At 32.8% G+C, this 14,097-nt stretch overlaps 1 protein-coding gene across 2 annotated transcripts in view; it reads left to right on the top strand.

The window, feature by feature from the left end:
- Positions 1-14,097, top strand: part of FER (FER tyrosine kinase) — a 442,177-nt gene that overhangs the window by 77,707 nt on the left and 350,373 nt on the right. For both annotated transcript variants that reach the window (XM_046666723.1, XM_046666724.1), the window contains one exon: positions 1,963-2,062. In XM_046666723.1, coding sequence (XP_046522679.1) covers positions 1,963-2,062 — 100 coding nt within the window. The remainder of the gene's footprint in view (positions 1-1,962; positions 2,063-14,097) is intronic.

Below are 14,097 nucleotides of genomic sequence, written 5' to 3'. Positions count from 1 at the left end.
AAGCAAGGAACTTTATCAGTGATAAAGAGGGGAATTACATAATGATAAAGGAGTCAATTCTCCAAAAAGGCATAACAGTCCTTAACGTGTATGCCTAACAACACGGCATCAAAATAGTGATAGAACTACAAAAACTGATAGAATTGCAAAGAGCAAGAGATGAATCCTCTATTCTAGTTGGAGACTTCAGTATTCCCCTGTCAGAAATGGACAGATCCAGCAGGCAAAAAATCAGTGAGGACATAGTTCAACTTAATAATACTGTCAATCAACTAGATATAATGAACATCTATAGACTGCTTCATCCAAAAACAGCAGAATACGCATTCTTCTCAAGCTCACATGGAAGACTGAACAAGATAGATGATATTCTAGACCATAAATCATACCTTAATAAATTTAAAAGAATAGAAATCTTACAGTGTCTGCTCTGTATCACAATGGAATTAAATTAGAAATCAGTAACAGAAAGATAGCTGGAAAATCCCCAAATACTTGAAGATTAAGAACACACTTCTAAATAATACATGGATCAAAGAAGAAATCTCAAGAAAAATGAAAAAATATTTTGAACTAAATTAAAATAAAAACAAAATTTATCAAAATTTGAGGGATGCAGCAAAAGAAGTGCTTAGAAGGAAATTTATGACATTGAATACATATATTAGAAAAGAAGATCTAAAATCAATCATCTATCTAAGTTTCCATCTTAGGACATTAGACAAAGAAGAGCAAATTGAATGCAGAGTAAGGTGAAGAAAAGAAATAATAAAAACTAGAGTAGAAATCAGTGAAGGTGAAAATGGGAAATGAATAGAGAAAAGTCAACAAAACCAAAAGCTGGTTCTTTGAGAAGATCAATAAAATCAATAAGCCTCTATCCAGGCTAACTAACAAAAAAAACCAGTGTGGGCACACATTACTAGTATCAGAAGTGAAAGAGGAGATATCACTACATATCCCATAGATATTAAAATATAATGAAGGAATACTATGAACAACTGTAAGCCCACAAATTTGATAAGCTAGGAGAAATGGCCTAATTCCCTGAAGGACACAATCTGCAAAAATTCACACAAGAATAAATAGACAATCTGAATAGGCATATATATATTAAAGTAATTGCTGTGAAACTAAAACTGCTCTAAAAAATAAAGTCCATTTAAAAAAAGGTAACAGGTTTTTTTTTAAAGAGAATGATTCTTCATTTAATCTATATCGTAGTTGTTGATATTTTTGTTTATTTACACAATGTCCTTCTTGCCATCAAAAAGATTGGTAATACAGTGTGTTAAAATTGAGCTCTGAGATTTTTCTTCCAAGTTTCTTATGTCCCTTTTGCAAGTTTTTTATGCTGCTGATTTTTTAGTTTTCTCAGAAGTTATATTAGAAGTTTCTCAGACGTCTAGGACTCTTATTTTTTTCTCAAATGCTATTTAAATGGCCTTTTGACTACAGAGTTAAGGGCTTGCATTTGTCTAGTCTTTCTGTAGAAATAATAACCAAGTTCATGCATGCATGTGGTGACCATTGTCATGATTGCTGCCTGGCCAATGGTAATTGTTAGATGCATCTTTTTTTCAGAGATGTTACAACGTTGAAAAAAAATTCATTGTAGAACTAATGAATTACTACAAGTGAGAGTTACTCTGTATAATTAAAATAAATATTTAAATTAGCTTTTTCATTAGAGAAAATATTTCTGTACACAGCACATTAATTCATTGGTCTTTAATAAATTGTTTCGTATTTTGCTCTTCTTTTTAAGAATGTTTTTCATATACTGTTGAATTTATCACTGATTTCTAAACTAACTTTTAATTTGTTGTCTATAATTGCATATTAAAGATCAACTCTGACCAATAAGCAGTAGAGTACATGTCAATTAATACTTTGGAATTTAAGTTCTTGACAAATGTAAGTTTAATCATTTAAATTTTTTTTCCTTTCTTTTTTTGACAGGTTACAAAGACCGAATTAGAGAAATTAAAATCTAGCTATAGACAGTTGATAAAAGAAATGAATTCTGCCAAAGAGAAATATAAAGAAGCTTTAGCTAAAGGTATGGCAAAATTATGAAAAATGTTTATTTTAGTGATTTTTATTCTTATAATTTGAAAGTTATATTTGTAAGTAGTGGAATGTTTCTACCTAGACCAATTCACATTTAAAAAATATCACAGTAAGCCAAAATAGACTAATTGTCAAACTATGTAATAAATCTTTTTTTTTTTAAATGATGCAGGGTGGTTTTGAATACTTCATACAAAGTAGAATTATGTGGCACTTGCAATAGAATGCAAGGCATGTTTTAAAATTTTTTCTGTAGTATCAGATTTACTAATTTAATTACCAACTACTAAATAAGAAAAATGAGGTTGTATTTGTTTAGAACTCTTTTTTAATCCCTTTTTTTACCTGTGGTATTTAAACATCATTGAAATCACAAGTTTGTTTTGTAGCTTAATTTTGCTGTCATAGCTTAATTTTATGTGTCTATATTGTTCTAAAATTTTCATAAGAGCATTAGAAGTAAATGGAAAGAGAAACATTATTTATGTTTTAAACAGATTTATGGTTATAGTCTTTAGATTTGACTAAATGGTCTTCATATTTAGGTATTTTTTAATTATGAGAGTTGGAGTTCTTTTTTTTTTTAATTTCTGCCTGGCTAAATATTAACTTTATTAGAAAGTTTATTTTCTTTTGAATCTTAAATTTACTTTTCTCTTTTATTAATGTATTTTCTGTTTGTCTCTTACTTGTAAATCATCTTGTTATTTTGTTGAGTTAAATGAAATAAATAGCTCCTACATTTGGATATATCTTGCACAATGAAAACACTGTGTTTTTGTTGTTATTCCCAATAGACTAGAAGAGATACTGATTGAGATGCAGTTCTTCCTTCCTCCCTTCCTTACTTTCTCCCTTTCTGTCTCCCTTCTCCCCCTGCTTCTGCTCCTCCCAACTTCCTACCTCTCCTTTCTCTCTGTCCCTCTCCTTCTTTCCCTCCTTTTCCCCCTTCTCCTCCCTATCTTCCTTCCAACTTTTACTTTGTCTGCCTTTCTCCTTGTCCCTACCCCTCCCACATTTACTTCATGTTTCTGCTTCTTGCACTGTTTCTATTGCTTTTTAAGAGAAGATGAATTCATGTTCACAGTTTTCTTATTTTTACTTATTTTTCATGTACCCCAACCAGTGTTTTGAGATTATGATCTCTTTATTAATGTAAATATATCTGTTAAAATGATTCTGTAGTTCAATTATCTAAGTTATTTAAGTGAAGAAAAGAAAAGAATGGCATAGTGGCAAGATCATAGATTGGAGTCATATATTCTTGGATGTAAGTTCCAAGATTGTATGATTATTTCATAGATTTTCAAACTTCATATACCTAATTATTATTCTTTTGTTATTTTAAAGACTGCTTTAGATAATCAAGAAATATTTACTGAGCACTTGCTATCTTTAAGTTACTGAGATTCAAACAGTATTTCTTAGGCATTCAAGGAGCTTACCCATTTCTAGTTGATATTCTAACTTGGGGACTCCTAGGTCTTAACCTGTTTCAAAATGTAGCTTTTGTATAAGGGGTTCTTTGCTAAATCATCAAGAATAATTTAGAAATAGTTTTGTACAGTAAACATTACTAGTCAATCTGTCAAAAGTAGTTAATTTTATAAAGTTCGTTACTTAATGCCTAGTTAGCATTCTCAAATTAGTGCTCTATATTATAAATATCCATATTTAAATTCACCCAGAGCAAGTGATGACTTAATCCAACTGTATTGTAATCCAGCTGTGTTAAGTATCTTACACTAGGTCTGTATCTTTTGGAGAATGATTAGTTAGAAAAAGAATTACGTAATTACTCCCAAGTCTTTCTGATATCTTTTTTTTTGCTGAGGAAGATTTGCCCTGAGCTAACACCTGTTGCCAATCTTCCTCTTGTTTTGCTTGAGGAACTTTTGCCCTGAGCTAACATCTGTTCGAATCTTCCTCTATTTTGTATGTGGGTTGTTGCCACAGCATGGCTGCTGACTAGCAGTGTAGGTCGGCCCGGGAACTGAACACTGGCTACCGAAGCAGAGCGTGCAGAGCTTAACCACTAGGCCACAGGGTCAGTCCCTCTGATACCTATTTTTAATGATACAGTTTATTTTTATTTAAAAAATGAGATATAATTCTGATGTCATAATAAAATTCTAAATAGTTCTTATTCCTAATGCTTATATTATCAAAGGTTATTCACGGATAATAATTGTTCTTTATTACTTTTGATCTGGATAAAACACCATTTAGTGTTGTATTAATACTAGGGAGGCAACTAGAAAATCTGAAGATCTTAATTTTAGTTAGTCTTAAGAGGCGTATCATTTGACTGAGTTTCCTGAAGTTAAAACGTGCGAGCTTATTTACATTTCTCTTTCTAAAGGTATTAGTGATAGTATTTTCCTATTTTTAAGAATTTTATTATTCCCACTAAATCAATTTAGTTTTTAAAGTAAGTTCTTATGTATAATTTTTTATGCATGAGACATATGTACATTTGTCTTTTATAATCAGAACTATTATATACTCATTTTACATGAAAAAGTGTAAAATTATATTTTTGAAAACTTTGTTCCTGTTTTCAAATTGCTTCTGTGTGTAACAAGGAGGTAGGAGTTCTTTTGTGAAGTTATTTACTCTGTATAAGGGTGATGTGACAGCAAATTTTTCCAACATTTACAGGCTTTATGTCAGAACCTTAGTTCATCTGGATAGGCCAGACCAAGGCATTTCTGAAATGGGCCCTAATGATTACTGGGGCACTGGCAGTGGATACCCAAGCTGTGGCTCCAGCACCCAGAGTGTTAGGAGGTCTTGGAAAAGCTATTTAAAACCCCAGTCTGACATATAGCATTCAGCTGGAGAAGACAAGACTTTGGAGGAGACAGGATCTGGAAATAATTCCTGTGGTATGGGTTAAATTCTGGATTTGATGGAGAATGGGTTCAGAGTCAAGGGCTCCATTACTGCAACTGGAGGTTCAGCAACAGTAGTAGATCAGCAAGAAGGCTGGGTTGATGCTGAAATTGCAAACTCCGGACCTCTGCTGTATGGATTACACAAAATACTTTAAGTTTTGAATGTTAGAATTTATGTCCAAAGAAACACTAATTTATGTACAGTCTAATGCAAAATTTAATACTGATTTGCAATATGAATATAGCATAATTTTAGTTAATCTTCTTTGGTAACATACCTTAAATAGTAAATGTGTTTTGCTCTCTGCTGTGTTGAGGGAGCAAATATTTGTCTTAAATTGACTTGGACTAATTTGGACGTTAGTCTATTGATTTTTGTTTATAACATGTACACTGAGAACAACCAAGATAATTTTAGCTTATTGAGCTGAATAATTTAGAGTGTTTCTTGATAGCAGCATAGAATAACAAGTTCTTGAATGCAAAATACACAGGTATTCCTGTCCTATTGCAGATTAAGTTCTGAATACTTTTAGTTAAACACATGATTAGGTTTAGTCATGAAACAATTTTGTGAATCCATGAAGCTTATATCTGAACTAAGGTTCTGACATAATAGCTGTAAATGTGGGAAAAATTTGCCATCATATCATCCTTAGAAAGAATAAGTGACTTCACAAGAGAACTCCTGCAGGATCATATTGTCTATGAATAAAGACAGTTTTACCTTTCCTTTCCAATCTAGGTTTTTTTTTTTTTTTTTTCCCTAGCCTAATTGCCCTAGCTAGAACTGTTGGTTAGAAGTAGAAAGAGGAAACATATTTGCCTTTTCCTAAACTTAGGGGGAAAGTCGTACACCATTAAGTATTAAGTTACCTGTAGTTTTTCAAAGATTTTCTTTTTCAGATTGGAGAAATTTCTTTCTATTTGTGAGTTAGAATGTGTGTTGGCTTTTGTCAAATGCTTTCTCTGTATCTATTGAGAGGAATACTTTTCCTTCTTTTTAGTTTGATATGGTGAATTATTTTGATTGATTTTCATGTGTTTGAAATGTTATATCAACTTCACTCCTCTTGGTCATGATATGTTATCATTTTTCATATTGTTGCATATGATTGGCTAAGTTTTTGTTTATAACTTTTCATTTCTGTCTTTGTTTCTTGTAATGTAGGTGTCTCATTTTCACAGAAGGGTAATGCTGTCCTCTGCATGATTACCCTCTCTTCAAGTTTCTAGAGAGATTTGTGTTCAATTGGTAATACTTCTAAAACATTGGTAGAATTGACTCATGAAGCCCTCTGGGTCTGCTTATTTTTATTTTTTCCTTTTCTGTGAAGGTTTTTAAACTATAAATTCAATTTCTTTAATTGATATAGGGCTATTTAGTTTATCTGTTTCTTTTTGCTTGAGTTTTAGTAGATTGTATCTTCCAAGGAATTTGTCCGTTTCATTTAAGTTGTTGAATTTATTGGCATTAAGTTGTTCATAATATTCCCTTATTCACCTTTTATATTTGTAGAATCTGTGGTGATATTTTCTTTCTCATTCTTAATATTGTTACTTTGTGTCTCCTCTCTTTCTTTCCTAATCATTCTGGCTACAGATCTGCTTTTGTCTTCAATTTTTATCTATATTTTCTGCTTTCTATTTAAGTGATTTATGTTCTAATCTTTATTATTTCCTTCCTTCTGCTTTCTTTAGGCTTAGTTTTTACCAGTTTTTCTATTTTATTAATGTGGAAGCTAAGATTATTGATTTGAGAACTATCTCTTTGTAATACAGGAATTTGTGCTATGAATTTCTATAAGTACTGTTTTAGCAACATTCCATAAATTTTTATGTATTTTGTCTTCATTTTCATTCAGTTCAAAATACTTTCTAATTTTCTTTTTCTTTTTTTGTTTGATCCATAGATTATTTAGAAGTCTACAATTTAGTTTCCTAAAGTTTTGGGATTTTTTCTAGAGATGTTTCTATTTTTGGTTTATAATTTAATTCCGTTTGGTCTGAGAATATTCTTTTTATGACTTTATTCCTTTTAAATTTGTCTTTACATGTTATATAGGCCATAGTGTGGTCTGTCTTGGTAAATAGTTCATGTTCACTTAATAAAAATATGTATTCTGCTATTGTTGGTTCAAGTGGTTTATATTGTTTGCTTGGTCCAGTTGGTTAATAGTGTTATTAAAATTTTTTATGTTCTCACTCATTTTCTGTGTACTTTTTCTGTCACTTATTGAGAGAGGGCAATTGAAATCTTCCCCTGTAATTGTGGATTTGTCTGTTTCTCCTCATAGTTCTGTCAGTTTTTTGCTTCATGTATTTTGAAACTGTTGTTAGCTGTATAAGCAGTCACTATTCTTATATCCTCCTGATGACTTGACTTCTTTATCATTATGAAGTGACCTTTAGTTCTTTGCTGTGTTATCCATTGTATCTAATATTAATACAGCCACTCCAGATTTACTTTAAGTAGTGTTTATTTGTGTATTCTTTTTTCATTCACTTACTTTAACCTATTTCAGTCTTTATTTTTGAAGTACATTTCTTGTAAGCAACATATAGTTAGGTCTTGCTTTCTTCTTGATAATCTCTCAATTTTGATTGGGATGATTAGATTATATTTAACATGATTTTTGATAATGTTGGGTTTAAATCTGTCATCTTGCAATTTTCTCTTTGTTCCATCTGTTCTTTATTCTCCTTTTTCTCTTTTCTGCCTTCTTTTGGATTAATTGAAAAATTTTCTTAAGATTCCTTTTTTTCCACATTGGATATAACTTTTTGTTTTATGCTTAATTTACCATGGTATACCTTCAAGTGATATCACTTTGCATATAATGGGACCCTTAGAATAGTCTAGTCTTTGGTCTTTGTGCTCTTGTTTTGATATATTTTACTTTTGCATATATTCTAAACTCCACTATATTGTTAATGTTTTTGTTTTTGTTTAAACATTCAGTTATCTTTGAAATTGTAGCAAAATGTCTCATATGTTTATCCATGTAGTTATATTTTCTAGCATTCTTTAGTACATCTGGTATCAGTTTACTTTTACCTGAATGACCTACTTTACCATTTCTTGTAATGTAAGTCTGTAGGTAATAAATTCTTTCAGCCTTTGTACATCTGAAAAAGTTTTTATTTCACCTTCATTTTTGAAATATATTTTTGTTGGGTATAGAATTCTCTTTTGGCAGTTTCTTTTTTCCTTTCAGGTCTTTAAAGATGTTGCTCTAGTGTCATGTCAAGGAGAAATCTAATCCTATAATCCTATCTTTGTTGTTCTGCATGTTTTATTTTCCTTTGGCAGCTTTTAGGATTTCCTTTTCATCATTGGTTTTGAGCAATTTGATCATGCTGTACTTTGCTGTAGTGTTATTTCTTTTTCCCCTTGTCTTTTTGGTTTTTGAGCTTCTTGTATCTGAGAGTTTATAGTTTTCATCAAATTTGGAAAACTTTCAGCTGTTATTTCTTCACATATATTTTCTGTCTCCACCTCTCTTTCTGCTCTCCTTTGGAGACTCCAATTACATGTTTATTAGGCAGCTTGTAGTTGTCTCATAGCCTACTGATGCTCTGCTCATTCCTTTCACTTGTCTTTTTATCTTTCTGTTTCATTTTGGTTAGTTTCTATGGCTATGTCTACAAGTTTACTGATCTTATCTTTTACAGTGTCTGATCTGCCTTTAATCCATGCATTGCATTTTTCATCTCAGGCATTATAGATTTTGCCTGAATTATTATGATTTGAAACTTTTCTTAAATCTTCCATGGACCTATTTGACACATTAACTTAAGTTTTAGAGTCTTAGTGGACTTCATCTTCCTTTCTCATTTGTTCTGAGAGTTGTATGAGTTTATTCATTCCCAGATATTTTTTGTCTCATGGTAACCCCCCACTTTTATGTTGTAGAAAATATATATCGTCTTTACCTATATATCTACACACAAGCCCTTTGTTCTTATGCCATGTGGTACTTTTTTTGCAAAGTTGAAAAATATTTTTTAAGAGTAAGTGTGTGGTAATTTTATAAATGTAAGCAATACCATATTGAAGCATATAGTATTGAATTAAGTGAATTTAAATATGATTTTGCTTTGAAGTTTTATAGTTTACTTGAAGATATACTGAAGTATCAGAAAAGATGTTCAAAACAACTGCCTCATAGTTATGTATTCTGATGTCTAGAATTACTTTAAAGTTTTATATTTACCAAACCTCAAAATACTCACAAAAGCATTTGTGGGGCCTTCTTTTACATGGGTAGAAGTCTAACTGCTTCTGCTTTATCACACATGATATTCAGGAGGAAGAAACAAGACAAGATGATGAGCTACTCCACATTACACATGCCCATACCAGTCAGTCTAGAAAAGTTTGAAAGGAGCTCTCTTCACCTACTTTATAACAAGAGTAGGGAAACAAATTCTTCTTTCTTTGTGAGAAACAAAAAAGAGTGCTAAGGGATTGGTAACTCCCTGATTATTTACAAGCCCTCATTTACCCTAAGCAAACAGAGTAAGAGGGTGCCTACTGCTGGAACTGTGGGGAATTAGCTACAAGTCTCATTCAAAAGTAAATTTTTCTATAATTGGGAAGTAGATTTTCTCAAATTGCCTCTACATGCATTATGAATAGTTCTGTGATATTTTATGCCAATTAAAATTGATTAGATCCATTAAGTTGTCTCTTTAGAGTACTTTAATTATGATAACCAGCGTGAAATGAGTCCAGACTTGAGACAGATGGTTAAATTTGTGTTTAAATAAATCCAAATTTAAAAAAATGAATAAAACTTTTTAACGGCTCTTTAGTTCATTTCCTCATTTAAAGCCACCAAGAATGGCAACTGGCCTTCTTATTTGATAATGTCTAAATCTTGGAGGTTTTTAAAAATCAGAGTCATCTGTGGATGATGTATGGATGTCCTCTAGAAAAATATTCTGAAATTCAAATTTACCTCCCAGTTCAACATATGAAAAAAATGCATTTTGGATACAGAATTTGCTAAAGACCAAAGTAGAGTTCAGGCTATGTTTGTCAATCATCACTATTGAAGTGACCTGAAAGTGAGACGTTTTCTCTCTTTTTGAAGTTACTTATTAGTACATGATGCATCAGCAGCTAACTTATGGGATGAATGCTTTTCTGTATGGAGCTTAATACGATAAGAACTTTATAAGATCATAAAGAGTAATGGCACTCTTAGTTATTAATCTAGTTTGCATTGGGTTAAAGCTGCAGAAATTGGAGTGGCAGTTATAATATTCTCATTACATGCTAAAATATTCTGAGGAGGGGCCAGCCCGCTGGCTGAGTGGTTAAATTTCCACGCTCTGCTTCGGTGGCCCGGAGTTTCCCTGGTTCAGATCCTGGGTGTGGACATGGCACTGCTCATCAGGTCATGTTGAGGCAGAGTCCCATATAGCACAACCAGAGGCACTCACAACTAGAATATACAACTTTGTACCCCAGGAGTTTTAGGGAGAAAAAGAAGAAAAAATAATGGCAGCAGATGTTAGTGCAAGTGCCAATCTTTTTTTTTTTCTTTTAAAGATTTTATTTTAGTTTTTTCCTTTTTCTCTCCAAAGCCCCCAGGCACATAGTTGTATATTCTTAGTTGTGGGTCCTTCTAGTTGTGGTATGTGGGATGCTGCCTCAGCCTGGCTCGATGAGCAGTGCCATGTCTGTGCCCAGGATTCAAACCGACGAAACCCTGGGCCGCCTGCAGCGGAGTGCGCTAAATTAACCACTCAGCCACGGGGCTGGCCCACAGGTGCCAATCTTTAAAAAAGAAAAAAATTATGAGGGGTGGAATATACTACATGATTCATTTATATTCTACAGATAACTTCCTAAAAATAAAATGAAAACACAATAATTTGATTTGTTCCCACTTTGCTTAGTTTTATTAAATAAACAAAGCTAGGTTTCATATACAAAGTGATTAAGAGAAGTTATATCCATTGCTGAGTTTCCTCTATATTTTATAGGTGAGCTCCTTAACAATATTAGTTTTGGACTTGATTACTAGAAAGATGATATAAACAGATGCAGAAGGTAAAATTGTAATCTTTCTGTAACTTTTAATTTTTTAAAAATTTTAAGTTTAAATTTATTTCTTTGAAATAAGAACTATATCAATTCATGCATTTTCTTGTTATGTGCCCAGCAATGTTATTTGCATTAGGGATAGTGTAGATAACAGAATGCATAAAAATCCCTGCCTCCCTTAGCCTTACATTTTAGAGCAGAAGATAGCTAATTAATAAATAAGTGAAACATATAGTATGTTATTACTATTATTCTTCTTATCTTAAAGAATAAATTTGTTGTTTACAGCACAGGAAAACCAGAAATAGGGTGGGGTGCTTTGGCTCTGGCTGTCTGTGTGGCCCTTCCTCCTTTGATGGCTCCATGCTCAGGCCATGTAGTATGTTAGATGGTGATAAGTATGATGGAGAAAATATGGTAGGTAGATATGGGAGGATGATCAGGTTAGGTTTCATGGAGAAAGAGACATTTAAATAAAGGAGTGAACCATGTTATTATCTGGGGCAAAGAGTAATCTATAGAGAGAAAAAAACCAAAACAAAGTCATTGAGATGGGATCATGTCTGACGTATGTGAGGAGTAGTACAGACACCTGTGTGGCTGGAGCTGAGGGATTAATAAAGGAAAGGTGTGAAGGTATGAAATGAGATCAGAGAGGAAGAATGATGGTGAGTGGTAAGGGAGGCACAGATTATGCAGGATCTTGGTATTCTTTTAAAACATTTTGGCTTTTACTCTGAGTCAGATGGGAAAGCATTGGAGGTTTTGAGTAGAGGAATGACATGAACTAACATTTTAACAGGATAATTCTGGTAGCTTTGTTGAGAATAGTCTGAGGAGTGGGGGAAAGATGGAAGTGAGGAGGCCAACTTCCAGGCTATTGGAGTAATCCAGGCAAGGGCTCTTAGTGGCTTGCACCTGGGTGGTAGCAACAGAGGTGATGAGAAGCAGTCAAATTCTGAATATACAATTGATTCTTGTTATTTACGGTAATAATGTTATATAAAATCATTGTGAACACTAAATTAGCATTGCCCCTAGTGGTCATAACATAAGGGACTAGGTCCTTGTAAGCAAGGTCACAACATTTTTAACATTGATCGATACATCACCTTGTTTTATGTGTGTTTCTGTTTTTTTTTTTTTCTGAGGAAGATTAGCCCTGAGCTAACATCTGCTGCCAATCCTCCTCTTTTTGCTGAGGAAGACTGGCCCTGAGCTAACATCTGTGCCCATCTTCCTCTATTTTATATGTGGGACATCTGCTACACCATGACTTGATAAGTGGTGGGTAGGTCTGCACCTGGGATCTGAACCAGCAAACCCCAGGCTGCTGAAATGGAATGCAGGAACTTAACCAGTACACCACTGGGCCAGCCCCATCTTTCACATTCTTTCTAACTGCTGCATAGTACTTTATTATAAGTTTATTCAAGCACTTTCCTAGTAATGCACATGTAGTTTATTTCTAATTTTTCCAATTATATACACTACTACCATGAATAACCTTTTGCATGTGGTTTCTTTTTATATTGTTAGAGGAATATCTTAAGCATAAATTCCTAGAAGTGTGATTACGGGGTTAAAAGATAAATGTGTATGAGTTTTGTTAGATATTGCCAAATTTCCTTCTGTAAGGATTCTACCAATTTGTATTCCCAGCAGAAATGTATAAGAGTATCTGTTTCTCCACACCTATGCCAAAACAGAATATTTGTCAATTTTGTAGGTAAGAAACAGCATCTTGTAATTTTAGTTTGCATTTCATTATGAGTGAGGGAGTGAGGTTGACCTTCTTTTTATATGGTTGAGGTACATTTTAAAGTATTTTTTTGTCAGTTATCTTTTGCCCATTTTTCTTTGTGTTTTTGATCTTTTTTTCCTTAAAATTTTAAAGAATTTTTTAATATATTGCAATGAATATCCCATAACTTGTTATGCACGGTGCACGTATTTTCTACTAGTTTGTCGGTTGTCAGTTGACTTTCTTCATGGTGGGTTTTTTCTTGTTTTTGTTTCTGTTCACAAATGATGATACTCTTATCTACTGGTATTGCTGTGAGAAATAACTGTCCTTTGTCTCTGTCCTGGGAGTCTTTTGTCTTCTGACTGCATTCATGAAATTGAGGCAGGCTAGTTTGTTAGCTTGCAAGTAGGGTAAAATCTCATACACTTCAGGTTCTTAACAAAGATTTATGTGTCCTTTTATTTATTTATTTTTATTTTCCGCAGGATTTTAAGTTTTCCTCTCTTCTTTTTTCCTTTCAGCTTCCAAAATTCCTTCATTTTAACCATTTCGCCCTCTGGAGTGTTACCTTTTAAGACTGCTCCCCTTGCTTTCCATGTGCACTCTCAAGTCCCTTTCTTGTAGTCAGTTCTGTGATCTACCAGTACACTTTTTCAGTATTTTCACATGTGGAGTGGACCTTCTGTTTCTGATGGTAGTCTTAGATCAGTCTTAAGCATATTGCTTGCTAGCTTTTTTCTTCTCTCCTTAGTGCATTTTTCTTTTTTTCAGAACAGCTCTTGGTGTCCATGAAGGCTTTATGGGAGGCTGAGAGATCATTTGCTAAGATTTGGTGTTTATTTTTATGCTCGTAGACTATTTAAAATTTAGATGTTCTCTGTCTGTTATGCTGACGGTGTGGGTTTTATTTGTTTTTCTTTTTGTTCTTTATTATATTTTTAGATGATATGTGGGAGATTGAGAATTCAGATATGTGCCCCAACCCAGCTACCCAGAATCCCCCATTCGCATCTTTGTTACACCATAGACTATAAATTTGAACATGGTATATTATTCCATTTATCGGTTATTAAAATACTGTGGGTCAATTGAATCTAGTAATCACTATATGCAAGAAAATGATATTGCATAGAGTTAGAGAGCTTGCCCTCTAAAGGTATTTTATGTTGAATTTTTAAATAAAATATGACTGTTTTAGTTCTTCGAACAGTTTAAAACCTATAATGCATGTTCAATAAGTATTTCTTGATAGATATGTCAAATTTTCTTATACTTGGAAATTTATTAAAAGTAGCACAGTATGGATGCACCTATTGTATTTT

This window comes from Equus quagga, chromosome 7 (assembly GCF_021613505.1).
Source record: "Equus quagga isolate Etosha38 chromosome 7, UCLA_HA_Equagga_1.0, whole genome shotgun sequence".
Lineage (NCBI taxonomy): Eukaryota > Metazoa > Chordata > Mammalia > Perissodactyla > Equidae > Equus > Equus quagga.
This window is presented reverse-complemented; position numbering and strand designations above follow the sequence as displayed.